The 20,183-nt window shown below is 40.0% G+C and overlaps 2 protein-coding genes across 3 annotated transcripts in view; both read right to left on the minus strand.

Annotated features, from left to right (window-relative positions):
* The window catches only part of DHRSX (dehydrogenase/reductase X-linked), a 142,733-nt gene extending 122,618 nt beyond the window's left edge, over positions 1-20,115 (minus strand). The window contains exon 1 of the mRNA XM_072994409.2: positions 19,984-20,115. Coding sequence (XP_072850510.2) covers positions 19,984-20,095 — 112 coding nt within the window. The 5' untranslated portion in view covers positions 20,096-20,115. The remainder of the gene's footprint in view (positions 1-19,983) is intronic.
* Positions 749-20,183, minus strand: part of ZBED1 (zinc finger BED-type containing 1) — a 50,431-nt gene continuing 30,996 nt past the window's right edge. Inside the window, exons 1-2 of one of the 2 annotated variants that reach the window (XM_072994407.2) lie at positions 19,984-20,112; positions 749-5,203 (exon numbers count right to left, since the gene is read on the minus strand). In XM_072994407.2, coding sequence (XP_072850508.2) covers positions 3,064-5,193 — 2,130 coding nt within the window. In that variant the 5' untranslated portion in view covers positions 5,194-5,203; positions 19,984-20,112 and the 3' untranslated portion in view covers positions 749-3,063. Of the gene's footprint in view, positions 5,204-19,983; positions 20,113-20,183 lie in introns of those variants that run through there. The other variant, XM_072994408.2, reaches the window with a different exon arrangement.

The raw sequence follows: 20,183 nt of genomic DNA on the forward strand, positions 1-20,183 counted from the left end.
CTCTTAAGACCAGAATTGTTGGGGAACTACGTTAACAATTTGCTCAGGAATATTATATTTTTGAAAACAACCCAAAGTTGTAACCTTATCTCAGAAGCCTCCCTAGTAGATTCTAGTGAACACTATAAATAGTTGCAAATGTCAGTTCTATATATTTGCATAAGCTAAGTCTCTGTTATGAACTGGGGTCCATCAATTTTTATGATATTTAACTGGCACATTGGACAAAAACAAAATAAAAATAAAAATAACAAGGACAAAAAATGGCACCTTAAAGACTTTGTTCTAAGGTGAGCCATAGAGATTACGTATAGTAGTTAGAATATAGCAGTTAGCCTTTAAGGAGCCGTAACATCTTTGCCTTCTTTATTTTATATTTTTCTTTTGTTTTTGCTTGATAGGCTAGCACAGAATAACAGGCTAGCACCAACTGACATGGTTACCTCTTCTAAAACACTGACTGGCACAAAACACTGTGGATTTCTTCTTACTGACATATGCTATACTAAAAATAAACAAGTACCAAGTTGTGCAACTGTACTTCAATATGAGGGAACTGCTCTGTATAGAGATCCAAGTAAAATGAATAAATGTAAGCCATATCACACAGCATCATTGGCAAATGCCTCTAAAGAACTATCTGTATGCAATGTAGTTGTCAGCACACAGAATCTCGTTCTGTTCAGCAAACAGCAATATTAGAAAATATTTTCAACATGGTTATTAGAAAAAGAAAACAAAACAAAAAGCAGATGAACAAACATTTATGAAATCACAGAGTATCCAGTTGCATTACAGACATATTATAGCTTCCTCAAAATAAACCACAGTATTTTGTCTGTTCTTAATGGAAACAACTTTTGCCTCATTAATAGTTACAAAAAGAGGAAACTATTAATTCAACTAAGACAGAACATTAAACTACGTTTATGAGAATGTGCAACTCAGAAATCCTTGGTCTCATTTCTCTTTTCCTTCTCTTCCTTTACAAATCTAGGGAGAGAACCAAAATTTTCCACATTCATTTCTACATAAGCAACACCATATTTGAAATCAGGCAATTATTTCACCATCACTGCGGGGCGGGGGGGGGAGTATGAAATCAGTGTAATTCAGATTTGTTTAAACTATCCAATATTAAAATAAATCTGTTTCCTCAATTCAGAAATAATAGGAAATGGTGATGTATGTTTAAAAAAAAAATCAAAAGAGGAAGACGTCAATCACATTCAGTGAAGGTGGAGGAAAGAAAAGAGTGTGAGTACCAATCTATTGAGGTAAGGATAAATACTGTGGTATGGCATTCCTACTGAATCAGTGTTTTCACATGGAAGGGACTAATATCAAAGCAGAAAATATAGGTCCAAAATATTTGAGGGGTGAAATCCTCCCAGAATTTCAGCAGGAAGAATTACGAAGGGATGTTTCCAAATTCAGGGGTGCAAAGAACTTTAACCTATTCGAGAATGGAGCGGGAGAAGAAGTTGATTACTGTCTGCCTCATCCCATCCCCCCAGAATACAAATACCTTAGGAACAAATTTATCATCTGTTTTTATTTTGGTTTAAAAATCCAGAATAGAAGCAACTAGAGCAACCATTCTCAATCTTTTTTTTTTTTGGCCATGGCCATAAACACAATATTAAACAAGGCTGATTTAGGATTGCGTAAGTCACATAACGAACCTTATAAAGTAGTGTTTAAAGAATTGTTTCCAGTCTGTGGCCCTCCTTAAAATGTGCCAGGAGCCCCAAGGGGGCAAATGTACCCTCCTGAGAATGGCTAGTCTCATGAAATCTGCATTGCCTATTAAGATGATATAATTTTAGACAAAGTTGAAAGATTAGCAAAGGAGTAAAGAAGTATAAGCCCAGTGACAACAATGACACCAGGCAGACAACATTTTGTTGTTGTAACCAATGTGTTCGGCAATGTAGTATACAAATTTGTTCTTATATGAAAAGTGAGGTGTAGTGTGAATTATTTACCTAATCCCACGCATCTGTTCTATATCTACCTATTTACAACGGCTAAGTGACTTCTCTGTGCTGAGCACTGGACAGCTCAGTTTAGGTATCTGGAGGCACAGCCAGAGGTTGGGAGTTCAATTCCCACTGTGCCTCTTGCATGTACAGCCAGCCTGTTTGGTCTTGGAAAAGGAGCACAGTCTCAGGATGCTCCCAGAAGAAGGGAATGGTAAACCACTTCTGAGTATTCTCTACCTGGACAAACCCTGAAAAGGGCTGCCATAAATCAGAATTTACTTGATAGCACACGATTATTATTTAACAAAAACAGATGCATGATGTCCAATTTTGTACTGTGAAAATCAACAGTACAACTCACCTTGTACTTCCTGACACAATAAATATTGGTGTATTTTTATACTATCTTCTCTGACAGTAGTGTGTAGGGGGTGCTATGTTCAGATATAAGGACTCTACCATATCCCACAGGGAAACATTAAAATAAATAAATAAATAAAAGATGCCAACACTTTCACTGACATATTGCAGGTCATGTGTTGACATCAAGACAAGAAACAAAACTATTCGGGAAAGTGACGCACAAGCCAGCCACTAAAATTTAGGCCATTGTATCACAATAATTTATAATCTGCCTATTAAAAAGCTTTAAATACTTAAAATAAATTGAAACTTCTACATCAAAACGCTTAAAAATTTAAAATGCAATATTAAATAGGCCATTTATTTCATCTGCCCCATTCAAGCGGTTGATTGACTGGCTCTCGCCATAGAACAAAAAGAGCTGAATAACTGCTTAGTAATTCATCTATCTGCATGTTCTACTCCAAAACCAAACAATGCACATGTTTAAAATGTTGCCTGAATCTGTGTACTTAATAACTCTGGCACCTATTCCAGCTATTTGGACTTGTACTCATGAAGACCGACCCCACACATACATATACATACACATATACAGTTTGTAACAACTATTCAGTATTTACAGTCTTCATCATGACAAATTGTTTGTGGAGTATTTTTTTGGTAATTCAAGACAAATGTTCAGATTCTGAAAATATACCATGAACTATTCCTTCTATATAAAGCTACTGTCTCGCATATTAAAGAAAGTGCTGTTTACATTTGCTGTGTCACTATAATTAATAATATGCTCCTGTTCTAAGCCCCACTCCCCTTCATCTTCCTCATCCGGTTCAGCTTCAGACATACCGCGAGTATTCTCGTACAAAAAGATCTGTTCATCTACATGCGCTGGGGCTAAACGATTTCTTTTAGCACTAACAACATTAGCAGAAGAACCAAATAGACGCTCTGGGAAGACTCTTGTAGCCACAATGCACCAGTATTTCTGAAGCACCTTTGGCAAAACAGGGAATAAAGCTAGTCTGTCAGACCACCACTTGAGCGGATCCTCATTTAGTCCAAGAACTTTCTGTGACTTGAAATTGCTCAACTCCTCAATAATCTGAGCATGCCATTCCTCTTGGTCTTCCACACCTCCTGTTTGGCAAAAGATTTCTGCTAGCATGTTATTTATGGTACTTGCAGGAGGTGGGGTAGAAGAAATCGCAAGCTTTTTCACTGGCGGCTCTTCGGACACTGCAAAAAATGGATCTTCTGGCCTCGGTGTGTTGTCTTTTACTTTCTCTAGGAGACCTTTTGCTTCTTCTACCACTCTGTTTTCAACCTGCTGCCTCTCAAATGCTGAAAGAAAGGGCAGCTTCTTGTACCTTGGGTCCAAGAAAGTTGCAACATTGAGAAACATGCCTATCTCAGGCGTATGCTGGTATGTGGTAGACAATTCTTTGGCTATTACTTCTTTTGCCATACTGATTTCTTTCAAGTCATTTTCTTTGACAGTCAGTGTTGTGTTCAACAGCATGTGAAGGAGGGGTTTCACCATGCTGATGGTTGGATACTTGGAAGCAGACAGCATCTCAGCAACCTGTTTAAAAGGCTGGAGCAAGTCCACCAGGCCTTCAATCGTATTCCATTCACTGGCTTCCAGCATGAGGTGGTGGTTATTACTGTCTTCCACAAGAACGGCGGCAATAGCGAACTGCTGCTCTTTAAGACGCTGCAACATGGCAAGTGTGCTTCCCCACCAGGAAACACGATCACTCACAAGCATGCAGTGCAAAATGCTGTGCTGTTTCTGTTTCTCACCCAACATGTACATGGCCACTGAAGACTGCTGAAAATATTCCACCAGTTTTCGACATCGGGACAGAACACCATGCAACTTGGGAAGCTGGAAAGCTTGTTGTATTCCCACATTAAACGTCTGACCCAAGCAAGGCATCTGTACTGGAATGTCCAGAAGGGAGCAAGCTTTGACTATGTCTTTCCCATAATCTGTTGTTGCACCAAAAACTTTTGTATTGATTCCCCATCCGATGAATATCTCATAAAGGACTCTTGTAATAGTTTCTGCGGTGTTTTCCTCGGGCACTTCAAATGTTTTTAAACACCGGGAATTAACAGCCAGGAAGGTGGAAGAGCCATTATTCAGAAAATGAACTGACAGTGTTACGTAGGATCTATTCTGGTTCTCGCTCTTCCACATATCAATGGATATGCCACACCACAGGATGTCAGTCAGCTCTTTCAACACATTTTCCCTAACAGCAATGTATTTTTCAGGTATCGCTTTTGAGCAGAAGTACTTTCGGCAAGGAAGTTCATACCTGGGGTCAGCTACTCTTAAGAGATTCTTGAAGGTGGGCTCATCTATTATCGAAGGAGGATATAAACCCTCACATATTAAGCTGACCACAGCTGATGTCAGTTCCTGATGCTTTTTATTCTCGTAACTGTGTCCTGTTTTCATAATCAAGGTGTCCTGAACAACCTGCTGAGACGATTCTGGTTTCAATTTTGAAAATGCAGTTGCAAATGCCTCCCTCATTTGCTCAGTATTGCTTTTCACAAATTCACAAAATTCATCTGGATGATTCTTTTCAAGGTGATAAGAGAGGTTGGATGTATTTCCCGAATAAGCAATCTGAGCCATGCAAATGCGGCAGTAGATTTTCTTCCACTGTAATATGCATCCTTCTGCATTGGTATCAAAACCAAAGTACTTCCACACTTTACTCTTTGCTCTTGGATGAGCCACTAACTTTAGGTCTGATGGGGAAGTTTCCAGACTTTTATTCTCCATTGCTTCTTGGCCACTGTCCCAATCTTTTGATTCTTCACTCATTAATGAGCACCTGATAAAAGGCAGCAGATAAACACAAATGAGAAAGCTTAGGTCTGACAACTATGCGAGTTCACTGAGTCTCAGCACAAACACAACCTACCTGGTATATAATAATATTACAATGTGTCTGAGAATGGAGGATAGCCTTACACTCTCTTTGGAAAAGGAACACCCAACACTATACACATATGTGGAGCTGTAGCAATTCAAGCAGCAGTCTAAGAAACTTGACCAGAATTAAAAGTTGTATTTTATGATAGTAGAAGTGTAATAACAGACGAATTTTCAGTTGCACAATCTTAGTTTTAGTTTAGGATCGGTTCCCATCCAGCAAAGAATTTGTGCCATCTGAACATCAAGGACACATTATAATTTTGCAGTATGAACACATTTTGGCTAGTCTTGGTATTCAGCCAGAATCTGTGTCTGCCATAATCTTGTCCTCCCACCCTTAGTGGATTTCTGAAGTACAGTGTTGCATCAGAGATTATCCCAGATTATATCTCTTGCTCAAAACTGAGGAGGTGTAAGGATTCACTGATCTCAAACTGAGCTTTAGAAACACTTCACTGGCTTCCAAGCACCATGTGCCTCCATGTACAACTCTACAGTCTCCTCCGCTGCTACGGGGAAGGCTGAGGTATACTGTAGTATGTTCACCAGTAAAAGGGGCAATGCTGAACATGGCATGTGAATTCTGGAGTTTCTGAAAATATCTGAAACCCTGTTAGTTCTCCTTGTTCCACTCTTTGAAGCTATCAATACAGTGCAATTTGTTAACATGGGAAGCCACACAAATAAACATTTCTGTTGGCTACTAATTTGCACAGATATACAGTGGTGCCTCGCTTAACGTTTGCTTCGTTTAACGTTTTTTTCGCTTAACGTTTATTTTTTCAGAGGCAGATTGTGCTTCGTATAACGTTTTTCCCTATGGGCGATTTTCGCATAGCGTTTTTGGGACCATGCTTCGCTTAACGTTTTTGGTTTTAGGTCCCCTGCTTCGCTTAACGTTTTTTTTGTTTTCAATTTATAAAGTGTCTTAGAAGGGTCCAAAACGGTTCTAAATGCTTGGATTCGTTAGAGGACTCCTTAAGTCATGTGCAAACCTGATTTGGCTTTGATCTGACATTTCGTTAATTTTTTGTGAATTTTTGTTTTTTGGCCCATAGGAACCAATGGACCTGTCAAAATCTGACAGCTCCATGCTTTCCTATGGGGGAGAAAACAATTTACAAAAAATTAACGAAAGTTCAGATCAAAGCCAAATCGGGTTTGCACACAACTTAGGGGGTCCTCTAACGAACCCAAGAATTTAGAACAGTTGCTGAGTCTTCATTAATTTTTTGTGAATTTTTTCTTCCCCCATAGGAAATAATGGAGCTGTCAGATTTTGACAGCTGTCAAAAGTTGGGGGAAAAAAATTCACCATTAATTAACAAAAAGTCAGATCAAAGCCAAATTAACTTTTGCATCCGTTTTAGAGGGTGCAGAAGCTAATCCAAGCATTTAAAACCATTTTTGACCCTTTTATGACACACTTAATTTTGCAAAAATTGACTTCGCAAAGCCATTGAAACCTATTGAGTCAGCTACAATACATTCCAATGGAGGATACATTGTATCGTTTAACGATGTTTCCTATGGGTTTTTTCACTTAAGGACGGCAATCCGTGCCTATTGGAACAGATTAACCGGTTTCCAATGCATCTCTATGGGAAATGGTGTTTCGCATAAAGTTTTTTTCGCATAAGGTTTTCTTTTTTGGAACCAATTAAAAACGTTATGCGAGGCACCACTGTATTAAGTATTGTATGGACTCAAATATCACCCTATTTTACACTCCAGAGGATTAAGCAAGAATGGGGAACTTTTGGCACTGTTATCTGGGATTGCATTCTGTTATCACTAGCTATGCTTCTGGGAACTAAAATCCCAAAATGTCTGCAGGGGCCAACCTGGCTTTTTGATTTGGTTTGCCAACCTATTTGCCAAATGAGAGTTTTATTCATTAAAATATTATTATGTCCTTGAATGAGATCACCAGCAGAGTTGCCAAACCCAAGACCTAAAAGCTGCAGCCAAAATACTATAGAAATTTATGGCCGCAGTAATGTCATATTAACCCCGTGCAGCAAGTGTTCTCCACTCATTCCCTAGAAGACCGCATATAACTTAGGAGTTACTATCTTTGCGCAAACAGGTATTTTTGCAATATTTAAAGATACTTAAAAAAATTTGTTGTTGTTTTTGTTTTAAGACCAAATTTAGATTGATGAGGTTGTGTTGCTTTTTTAGTGTACATGAAATTAAGGCCAGCATCCTGTTCACCATTCTCACACACACACAAGAAGCTCTGACGGTAGAAGCTGCCATGGCTATCACCCAAGGTACTAGTCACATGAGATCTGGCATGTGACTGGCATTTCATCAGATTGCTATGACAGCTTCTATGGTTGGAGTGACTCACATGTAGACATTGAACAAGATATGGCCTAAAGGTTATGCTACATTTACTGTGATCCTAAACGTTGACCGCATTTTAGGACTGCAATTTTACAAAGCTGTGAAAACACAAGGCACGACTATTATAAATAGCAAGAAGAGATTTCAAAGCATTTGCTTTATCTAAACCACAACTAAACAAGCTAATTAAAAAATAGCAATCTATTAAATTTGTTTGCCCATTCAGCCCTATAAACTGATATAATAGTTCCAAAGATACTTCTGCATACAATTCTCTGCTATATATATGCGTAACTGTGAGAATGTAACCAATATAATCAAAGGAAATAATTCACACTTTCTCATTTATTTCAGTGGGATTTCTCATTTCCTAATGAGTTAGTAACAATATTTTTCTTTCTTTCTTAAACTGGACATCTTATAAATCAAAGATTTTGGGAATCAGGAAAGAAAGGGGTATAGTTCATAGTCATACTAAGCACTGCTGTCTCTCAAGTTTAACAGGGCCTTAGTTAGGCAAATGGCTAAATCCAGTATTAACCTCAAAATGAGCAGATCTACTGAAATCAGTGGGACTTACAAAAGAGGTAAGAAGAATAAGTCCCATTTAGAGGCTTAGCCTAAAGAAAGATAAATAGATCCAACAAATAACAGGAAGAAAACATCAAGCAAATCGAAACAAAAACAAAAAATATCTCTAAAACCTTTTATTATTTTGCATTTCACTGTCCAATATGTAAAAGGAAGAAGAAGGATAAGCAGGGTAAATTGGATTACCTCCTAGAGCTTTTTTTCTAGATCAAAAGATTCAGCTTCACTATCTAGGGATCTATGGAGCCTTGCATCTAGAACTGGCAACATTATTAGCAACTGTTTGCTGCCAATAATGAGGCCATTAAGCTGTTGAACATTTTCATGAAGAGCTGCAATCACATTGCATTAATACATGGATCAAGAGGCAAGGTATGAAGCACTACCCTGTTTCCCCAAAAATAAGACCTAACCTGAAAATAAGCCCTAGTATGATTTTTCAGGATGCTTGTAATAGAAGCCCTACCCCAAAAATAAGCCCCAGTTAAATGAAACCCCACCCTCTGCCACTGTGCAGCAACCAGATTACATGACTTCATTTGAATAAATGTAGATTGCTGTACATGAAGAAAAAAAAATCCCCTGAAAATAAGCCCTAATGTGTTTTTTTGGAGCAAAAATTAATATAAGACCTTATCTTGTTTTTGGGGAAACACGGTAGATGCACTTTTTAACTTGCTTTTCTTAAAGTTAATTATCAGCAGGGCTGTGCTGACACTTCAGAAATGAATAGGTTGGGACAAACCTCCAGAACTCACAGGTCAGCAGCTCCCTTTAGTCTTTATTGTACCAGTACCATGTTTTTTATTTTATTTTATTTTTAGGAAAGGGTACAAGGGATAAAAAAGGGGGGGGGGAGAAGGAGAACATAAGATATATTTATCATCAAATCTTACTGCTCGTGTTACAATGTCTAATCAGCTTTCCAAATTTTCTATAGTTTAATTGCCCTTCTAGATTTCTACTTATAGTTACCTATTAGTTTAGATATATATGTTTATGAAGTTCGATCTACTGACTCAAACCTTTTGTATAATACGTAGATCCCACCTTTTAATTGCCTTTTGTATTGGACAGTCTTTCAGCACTTCCAATAAAATGTCCATCTCTGCTACTTCCCAGATCTTTTCCAAGAGCTCCTTTTGTTTTTGGCATCTCCGGTTTCTTCCCATTCTTAGCATACAGAATTGTATGCTGTAACTATATGTATAACTAAGTAAATCTTTGTCTTTTCTATATTGTCAGGTATAACGTTCAGTAGAAACAATTCTGGATTCGAAGGAATATTACAAAGCAGTATTTTTTGCAACAAAGCATGCACTGCTATCCAGTACTACTTCACTTCTCTACAAGTCCACATGTGGTAAAAACTTCCCTCTTGTGATTTGCACTTCCAACATATATTTTATACCTCTGTATAGATCTTTGATAATTTTTTGGAGCCATGTACCATCTATAAAACATCTTATATATGTTTTCCTTAAAGTTTACCGATTTTGTGAGCTTTATATAAGTTTTTTCATATCTGCAGCCAATGGTCAGTATCAATAGCATAGCCTATATTTTGTGTCCGCTCGATCATATATTCTTTTACAATCTCATCTTGCATTTTAATTTCAAGCAAGTAATCATAGGTTTTCGATTTCCTTCTCAGTTGAGCCCAACAAAATTTTATCAAATACCATCTGTTCTGTATAGAAGCCTTCTATTTTATCTTTTGTATACCTGGACTCCATTTGTGCTCGTTACTGTATCAGCACCATGGTTGGAAAATTCTAATATAGGGCAGGTACATGAATACAAGTTCCCTCTGGTTCACACCATCCACAAAAACTACAGCTGCATAAACAGCACCAGTCAAAACTATCCATTTTATGAAGCATTTAAAGTGAGACTGGTGTGAAACAGAAGGCGAGAGGGATACCCCACTCGCTGGAAAGCCGTCCTTCCTCCACAACGAGGATAAGGAGGCAAGACCCAACCAGCACCCAAACCAACGGAGAGAGCTCAGCAAGGGACAGTGATATAGGAACTGAGTGAAAGAATGCAGAAAACAACGATGGAGGAGGTCCAGGAGGAAAAGGCGGGAAAGGGAAGGAAAAAGAGGGTGGAGTTTGAGGCAGGAATAGGGGAGGTAAAAAGGAAGGAAGGGAAGTTGCCACCAGGCTGGGAATGGATGTGGATGGAGGATCCCTGGACTGGATCATGGGAAAAGTTAAGAGTGCCTATGGAAGAGGCGGACTATAGAAGGAGAGGGGAGATCCCACCCAGACCCTCATATTGGGGAGAAGCTGAAGCAATAGAGTGGAGAAGGAGAATAAGAGAGGAAAAGGAGAGAGTTCAGAGGGAAAGGAAGGAAAGACTGGAATGGAGGATAAAAGAGATGAGGAGAAAAAGCTACGGGGAGGCCCTGGGAGATTCAAGACCCAGAGAAACAAACCCTGTGGATTGGTGCCGAGGATGACAAGGCAGTGCCCCTGTTGGAAGGTTCAACGGGGCAGACCATAAGAGACTGGGTTCCTTCGGATTTGCCAGGACCATGGAACGCTAGTCGTGGGAATCCGTTCATGTTCAAAGAGTGGAAACCCCTTCGGGACCCGTTGGCAGAAGGAGATGAACTTCAAGATCATGTTATGGACACTCGTTTAATGTTACATACACCAATAAATCTTTCACCTCTTTCAAAGCAACAAAAATCTACGAGTTTCTTTGAGTCGAACATGGAGCCCCAAACCAAACCCTCACAACTGGGTAACCTGTTCAGTAATGGATATACCATTAAACAATTTTGGTGGAATTTTAATTGCTGAGAGAAAACGGGGTATCTATATTTGGATGGTGAAAGTTGTGTATATTTTAACTTTTTTTTGTAGTGTTGTCCAGTTTTACCTTGGGGAAGAGCACCTCATTTCATTGCACCCACTTGTGAGCGCAATGACAAATAAATTTCTTATGTCTTATGTCTTAAATAACTGGACCAATTTCACTGTGTTCAGTTGCATCCATAATCCCAATACAAAACGTCTCCAACTTATGAATAGGAAACAGGGCCAAAGGAAGAAAGAGTTAGTTATAGGACAACACTGAACTCGACAAGACCAGCTGTCAAGTAAGACATTTGAGGCATGGAATGTGAAGCTTTCTAATATATGGAAGCAAGTGCACATTATACAAAACTTATTTCTCTTCCTACTTTTTGAGCCTATATCCAGTGATGGCAATCTACTTATGCAACTCCATATCACACAAGTCATTTCTTTAGCTGTTCTCACCTTTTACTCACGCAAATTAAGTAAGTATAATGGCTAGCTTAACCACTGAACAAATGTTTGGGCTCATCTCTACACCCATTACAAGCAAAGAGGAACACTAAGTGAGCAAGAATCTTTTAACTGGCTCTGTAGGCACATCAGATGCATATCATGAGCCCGCTGGATGCCTCATTCCTCTGTTGCTAGACCTGTAGAAGAGCAAACAGGGAATAAGCAGAGGATCCAAAAGTCTTGCTTTTCATAATTATGTTTCATGCCTGCTCAATGCTACAGTTTTGGTGTATAACTACACCAGGGTTGTTGCTCCTTCCCCCCCCCCTCACTCCAGTAGCATTACACCAACCCAGGTTTTGAGAATACTAGTATCACACAACATTTTTAAAACATTAATTTCTGGTATTAAATTCTGGATCCCTAACATATTGCCCAGATTGAACATCACCTGCTTTTGAGCTTCTTCACCACTAATTCAATGATTTAGAAATGAAAATCCAAGGCATCCAACATGGAGAAAATTCTGGATGATTGCAGATGTACTATGCAGGCCACATAAACAGGCAGACACACAGCTAGTGGTAACCATTTTACTTGGCTAAACCAACAAACAGCTGCACAATTTGATATTTTACAAGCTAATGCAATAAGCCCCATTTTTCTCTGCATCTTTCCGGGCAACATACATTGCTATGAACTATACTGGGGATGAAGGAATATTCAAAGCTGTGGGAGTTCCACCTGCTTATCTTAACATTTTTGAAGCACTCATACATTTCTAAGCAAAGAGAAAGCCTGAGATGCTTGGGTCAGCTTCCAGAATCTGTTGTTTTTAATCCATATGTATTTAACTTTTTCTCTATCATTTACTGGTAGGTACAGTGTTATATAAAATGAAATATGACCTTCCCATGGGGATAAGAAGAATCAAATTAACACTTGTATTTAGGGCTAAACTAAATAGTCAAAGGCCTATTTATCTGTTGACTTGGGCATAAACTAAAGAAAATGGCTAGGCAACTGACAAATATTAAAGGCTGGGATATAGTTCAGCAAACCATCTTCTTAAAACGCTTGGGGAAGTTATCTGATCTTTAGAAGGCAAATGTTTTTACTTTGTTCCGAACAAACAAATATGAACTTTTAGAAGAAACAAAATATTGTTTGTAATGTTTCTTTCTGAGAGTTTTAAATGTTAGGCATGTGCAGGTCATGTCATGTAGTCACATCCAACATATAGCTACATCCAACTTAATAGCACTTTTAAGGTAAGTGAGTTTAAGGGCTGATTTTACCAGTGCCGCCACCACCTACCCCTTGAGGGAGTTTCCTTTGCTGAGTAGAGATTCAAACCCTAGGTACACAAGGTAACTGGCAGCCATGAGACTATGGCACCAACTTCTTTGGGTGGTGAATGAAAAAAGAAATTGTTTGGGAAGGAGACAGAAAGTTGAAGACCTTCCAAAACAACAGGCAGGACTCTTCAAGCCTGTTGGTGAGGCAAATATCATCAAGTCACTCGGCTGCCTCATCCCACTGCTACACCCCAACTCTCCCTACCCTGACTATGCATCCTTTTTGCCACCTACTTCTACTTAATCCTTTTGTCCTATGACTCTCAAATATACATAATAAAAATCCAAATTCTTGAAGCTGAATTCACTATTCAAAGTACTGCTTTAAGTTATGCCCACATAAAAATGGCAGATGTTATATATGGCAACAAGGAACTGTGCAATCTGATTACGCAATCAGTCACACAACTCCCATTGCAACTGTTGTGCAATGCCCTAGCGGAAGTGCTTCTGGGATAGTATCTCCACCTTTGAGCTACTTTAGCTACCACCAATGTAACATTAAGTTATGCCTGCATAGCTAAGGAAGAGGATTCTTCCCAGTAATTCTAAAATATTACTGCTTACAAACAGAGTCGCACTATGGTCTTATTAACATCCATGCTTTGAAATTATCAGAACAAATTATTAACCAAAGGCTGTTCCTCTACATCAGTGGATCCCAACTTTGGATCCCCAGATGTTCTTGGATTACAATTCTTAGAAAGCTTGATGAACACAGCTAGTAGGGAAGAATTCTGGAAGTTTTAGTTCAGGAACATCTGGGACACAAAGTTGGAAACCACTGCTCTACATCATTTCCAAAGGGACACCCATTAATAGAACCACATAATTGTTTCTCTTAAGATTCCTAATTGAAGAAAATATTGTGCTCAAGGCTGTTGTATTTACAGTGGTGCCCTGCGAGATGAATGTAATTCGTTCCGCGAGAAGCGCTGTCTTGCAAAAAAATCATCTTGTGAAAAGCGATTTTCCCATAGGAAAATTTCAATGGGAACCTCGCAAGACGAATGAAATGTTTTCGTCTTGCAAGACATCGGTCTCGGGGGGGGGGGAACTGTCTTGTGAAGCACAGCTATAGAAGAAGCTGTCTTGCGAGCCACCATAGCGATCCCAAAAACCAATTGTCTTGCGGGTTTTTCGTCCCACAAGGCATTCGTCTTGCAAGGCACCACTGTACTGGTTTGAAAAGCCCTATATTATGCACACTTATGAAGCCTCATGCTTGGTTTCACATGCTTCCATTTTCATGCTTCCATTTTCAGTCCTTGTCAGGGTGTTTTGCGGATGACTACAAGCTTCGTGACTCAGAATATCCTGAGATGTTTCACTGAGAATATAGAAAACCTTAAAAGTAATAGAAAAGTATCCAATAAAATAATCAGCAGGCCTCAGCAGTGCTTCACAAAAGTGACCTCAGAATCCTCAGCAATGAAGCAAACGGAACACGCTGTGAACATTCGCACCTGCTACCATGCTACAATATTAGGTCTGTCCTTGCAGCTATTAAAGCCTCAACAAGGACTTTACTCAAATGATTCAGGAAGAAGGCCAGAGGGAGGGAGAAAAAAATGAATGCTGTCACCTGCATGCAATCCCCTAAACAAGAAGAGATGGAACAAAACATGTGTCATGGAACCAACTGAAATCTCCTATTGAGAAGGCCTATGGTAATTCGTAGAGAAAGGAGTCTCTTTTTTTCAACTTGCTGCTCTCCCAGTCCAACTAAGGGCTCAACTACACATTGTAATACTCCTGTTTTTACATCAGGTATGGCAATATATTGTACAACACACCTTACAACTGAATTAAAAGTTGTTCCTTGAGGATGCACATACCAACACAAAGACCACATGATGCTAAATTGATTTCTTAAAAACTGAACCACTCCCAGTTTAATTCAACAGTGTAGATGCACCCTAAGTTGCTTCCTTTCCTAACCTGCAAATAAAAAAATGCTACCAGTGCCCCTCCTTTCAATCCCTCCCATATCCACTAAAAGAGAACAGAAAAGGTAATGTAAGTTTCTACGTAGTAGCTTCTATACTTCTTAGCAGTCTGCCTTTATTTCAGTAAGTGTCTGGCACCAAACAGGTATGCTTAAATCCAGCAAGACAAGAAGCCACACAGAATGTGGCACAGCCATTTTACTTGCATACAGACAAGGACAAAGAGGGGGGGAGAAAAAGGGGGCAAAGGCAAAATGTATTCTGAACTGACCTATGGGCTGTAATTAAGTTATATCACACATTTCACTCCTGCCCCAACTCAACAAAATGTTGGAAGTCAGATGCCACGATTTAGAGGCAATTCCTAACTGTCACTTTACAAGGTAGATAAGCAAAATTTACACACCCAACCTGCAAACCTAAAAGACCAAAACCTGCACTGAAGTCCAGGTGTAGCAGCATTCCTGGAGATCTCCCAAGGGAACATGTATTTGCACTCCTTTTGTCTGAAAAAGTGGATTTTGGTTCACAAAAGCTCATGCTGAAATAAATCCATTAGTCTTTAAAGTGCCACAATCTTCTACCTTGTCTTTCTCCCACTCCTCCTCTAATTCTGCCAACATCTTAAAAGTGTGATTCAATTCACAAACAATGTGCACATTTCCTATATTCTTTGCCTTGAAGGAAAGAGTACATCATGCAGGATTTTTTGGTTCATTTGTTTGGTTTTATTTTTTGGGTTCTTCTTCTTGTTTTCTTGTCACATCCACATATTTGGTAGTGGGGCAGAGTTATGGCCTTTAGAGAATCTAGGGTTCCAATGCAGGCTCCTGATCCTGCCCAATCATGCTCTACAGCAGTGGTTCCCAACCTTTTTTGAGAGATGGCCCCCTTTTATAACAGCCAACTAACCCACAATCCTCACCACCATCTTTGCATAAAAAGCATTTTAATAGGGCAACGAAAACACATCAAGAATACAGAATATAAATCCAACCTAATAGAGGCTTCTTTTTCCCCCAAAGGGCCTGTTTCTCATACATACACATACACAGTAACTCTCACTCTGATAGGTCAAGGAAGAAATTATTTAACAAGGCCTACAACACATATAAGGCACCACCTCCCAGAAAACACTTTATAACCCTCTTGGGTGTTATAACCCGCAAATTGGGAACACTACTCTATAGAATAAGTATAAATATTCTGGCATACAAATATTAAGAGCTACATTAAATTAAAATGGTTTTTAAAATTTAAATAATCAAAAAATCTATTTTTTATTTAAATCAATTTGATTTAAGTCAAATCCACTCAGTTTAGTATTTATTTGTTTGTTTGTTTATTTATTTATTTGATTTGTATCCCACCCATCTGGTCTATGCGACCACTCTGAGCAAGTTAAGTGCAATCTAAATGTACTTCCATGGCAGTTCTAATTTACATTAACTATTAATGAAACTTGAACTTTACATTCGCAAGCTACATATTAATTTAAACCGAAAATTCTAAAAATCCAAGCCTCCTGGTTCTGCTGTACCAAGGAAGCAGAATGTAAAAAATGGTGTGGGATCTATAAATGATCTCACGTGCAATTTCTACATAGGCATCTCTGAGATCAACTGTACTGCATTAAAGTAGAAGCTATTGTGAAGATTAAGGACAATGTATCCGACATACCTTGACTAGTCTGGTATGAATTCAGTTTATTTTTTGTACTCCAGCCGCAACATTTAAATACAAAATTTTGTAAACAAAGTGCTGGTCTCACCAGTAATGAAGCAATAGTTTCAATCCCAGTCATAATTTCAGTAAAGAATCTTCTGAATAAGAAAGACGCCTGCCCTTCTTGTACACTAATACTTGCTGCATTCAGGCATAACTATAAACTACAGTTTATCATGAGAGGAAGAAGCTGGACTAACATATGAATTTTCCCTCCCCATTTGCCCCGTGTCATAGCTATGATGAGATCAGAAGCTTCTAGGTAGATTTAAATACTGTAACTACAGGCTGACACTACATCAGAACCCTAAAGTGTAATTAATCATTGTTGTTATATGCTGTCAAGTTCCTTCTGACTTATGGTGACCCTAACAGAGTTTTCAAAGTACTGTATGTGAAATGTCCAACAAGTGATTTAAGATTGACAGTTCCAGTGAGCTTCCACAGCCGAAAGGGGATTTGAACCAGGTCTCCCAAGTCCTAGTCTCACACTCTACCCTCTACATCAGTGGTTCTTAATCTTGGGTTACTCAGGTGTTTTTGGACTGCAACTCCCAAAAGCCTTCGCCACCAGCTGTTCTGACTGGGGTTTCTGGGAGTTGCAGTTCAAAAACACCTGAGTAACCCAAGGATAAGAACCACTGCTCTACATCACACTGGCTCTCAACTTATCATAAGTACAGCTTATTAAAATAACTAATTTTATAATGCACAACTTATAGAGCACCTGTTTCAAACAACAATAATGATATTTACAAATATTAACAACAATTTAAGGTGCGTAACTATGGCATGTTACTCAACAGTATAAAGAATACTGGGGCTAAGGACAAACTAGGTACGACAGAGGCATCATTCAAATGTCCCTTCATTTGTATGTAGGGAAGTGGATGTGGTTTTACTTTAACAGCAACAAGAACATATCAATGAGAACTGAAATACCTTACCCTAAAATTTCTTCACAGTCCACCATTTCAGACATGATTCTCTTTTCTAAACTCCACCATTAAAGGTGAACACAAAACAGAGAAAATAGTATACTATGGGATGTAAATCATCTTTGGAAAAACCAGACCCCTATACACACACCATTTTATAGCTGAATAGACCAGGCATGTGAAAAGAAAGACAAATCTGCCAAAATCTAACCTAGTTCAGCCAAACCAGGATAAATTGTCCATAACTTTCCTTTAATAGAAAAATTAAACCTTTTTCACAGAAGGTTGAACTTATAAGAATTACAATGTTGAACAAAAGGGGAGAGAGATTTCGGAACCAAATCATGGCAGGGAAATATGTGTACTACAAAAAGTTGTTTTAAACATTTGCTTTCGCTTTCCTGTTTGTTTTTTTAATCTAACAAAAACATATCAAATTCTGACACTGTGTATTTTTCAGATTCTTATTGTGATTAGAGAACAGCATGTCAGTAGCTAACAAATTCTGGCTGGCCTGTGAGACAAGAAAGAATCAGAATTCTGCCCTTCTCCCCTGCAGCCCAGAATGGAGGGGCTTGTCTCTTATGTGTCTTGGCAACTATCAAATTGCAGTAATATCTGCAGCAGTATTTCAAGGACTCCTCCACTCAGCTCCAAGTTCCTCACTCTTCTCAGAAAATAAGAGCACAATCACCACGGCTAGAAAGTTGTAGCCCAATGCTGCTGCTGCTACATTATTATTATTAGTATTATTGTTGTTGTTGTTGTTGTTATTGCATGCTGTCAAGTGAATTCTGACTCATGGTGACCCTTTCCAAGGTTTGATGGAGAGTACTTAGAAGTACAGTAGTTTACCATTCCCTTCTAGGACTGTGCAGCTTGCTCAAGCCTATCCAGGCTGGCTCTTCGGCTGGGATGCACAGGACAGAACTCAGCCTCTTGCTCCACAGACAGATAACTAACTTACTGAGCTATCCAGTCAGTTCAGTGCGTACTGTTCAATGGAAAGGTCATAATAAATACAGATTCGAGATAAGCAAATATTCTACACTTGGTGTGGCACTTCCTGTGCATAATTATAAAGTTTCAAGCAACTTTCGACAATATAACTGAACATCCTATTTCATTAGTATTCATTAACCATATCTTAAAAACATTGACTTTTAGCATACTATATATCAAATATCATTTTTATTTATTATCTTTATCTCTCACCTTTCCTCAAAGGAGCTCAAAGGGGGCCACACCCACCCTTTACCTTCGCAGGTCAAGAAACTGGAAAGCATCAGATGTAGATTTCAATATTACTTTTATTTATTAATTGATTTGATTTGATTTATACGCCACCCCATTAGTGCAAGCACTACACCCTATGGTTTAATAAGACTAAAACTTACAATGGGGGGGGGAAGCATTATCTGTCTTCATCCCCACATGACTAGAGATTACTCTCAACCCACAACTCCCTCCAGTTTTGCCTCTAAGTGACACCCAAGCATTCACTCTGCCCACCCAAAGATCCTACAGGCAAATGTCCCTTTCCCTTGAACAGTAGGCATCAAGAGGTGTCACTCTAGCCACACCTTGCACTTCTCCGATCTACACTTGGGGGGGAAAAACACCTGCAACAGCAGCAAAACCGCACACCCATCAAAGTACGTAATGGAATGCTTAACATCCACCATCCCACTGCTCTTAATTCGAAAAGATAAAACTGCATAGATGTACACTATGGCTGCAAACTTGGATACATTCCCTGTGAGGAAGAAGACCCCCTGAAGTGAATGGGATTTCCTTCTCAACGGAGGTGGGCAGGAAGCTTATGTGGAAGGTGGAAGATGCTCTATTTTGTACGCACTGCACACTAATACCTTCACGCGCAAAGAGCAATGCTGCCCTGCCGTCTATGGCAATCATCAAGATTAGCAGTTTCGGGACAAATCAGTTCCAAGAGCAAACAGCTCAGACGCCTGCAACGGAGGAGCAAGCAGCACAAGCTTCGGGCCTCGAAGGGGGCGTGTGCGCAAAGGATCGCCGGCGGCGGGCGCGCCTTCGGGGGCCGGGGAGCCAGGCAACGGGGCTAGGGAGCACCCGGCTCCGCTCCTTTTCCGTTCTGGCCTTCATATGACACCCCCGACGGCCAGACACAATGTACCAGTTGCTGGGGAGGCGTCTGGAGCCACTGGCCTCATGGCCTAGCTAGGCTCACCACCGCGGAAGCCCCAGCGAGCGCAGCGTTGAGGTTCCTGTCGTCCTCTTTTCTTCGAGCGCAAAGATTCAAGCTTGCTACCCGCCCAACATCCCTGCCGGGAAAGGGGCCACGAAAGGATGGCAGGTAACCCGTGAAGAGCCTCGGCGGATAGAAGGAGTGCTAGGAAAGAAGGACGAGCCCTCCCCCCCCCCGTTTCACCCGCGCTTTCCTTCCAGAAGCGAGGCGCTCACTCCCGATCCCTTTCAAAGCCCAGCCTCTCCTGGCGAGGTCCTCGCAGAGCCGACTGACCTGGCTGGGAAGAGCCGCCCGGGCGCAGGCGGCGGAGCGCCTGGTGCAGGACGACGCAGACGCCGATCCAGTAGACCCGCAGGGCAGGCAGGGCCACGGACAATAGCGACATGGCTGCCTGGCGGCGGCGGCGGCAACTCGGCTCCTGCGCCCCCGCCCTCGCCTCCTTGTCCTCTTCTGCTCTCGGGGAGGAGAGAGAG

The sequence above is a fragment of the Pogona vitticeps genome, chromosome 3, assembly GCF_051106095.1.
Source record: "Pogona vitticeps strain Pit_001003342236 chromosome 3, PviZW2.1, whole genome shotgun sequence".
NCBI classification, from domain to species: domain Eukaryota; kingdom Metazoa; phylum Chordata; class Lepidosauria; order Squamata; family Agamidae; genus Pogona; species Pogona vitticeps.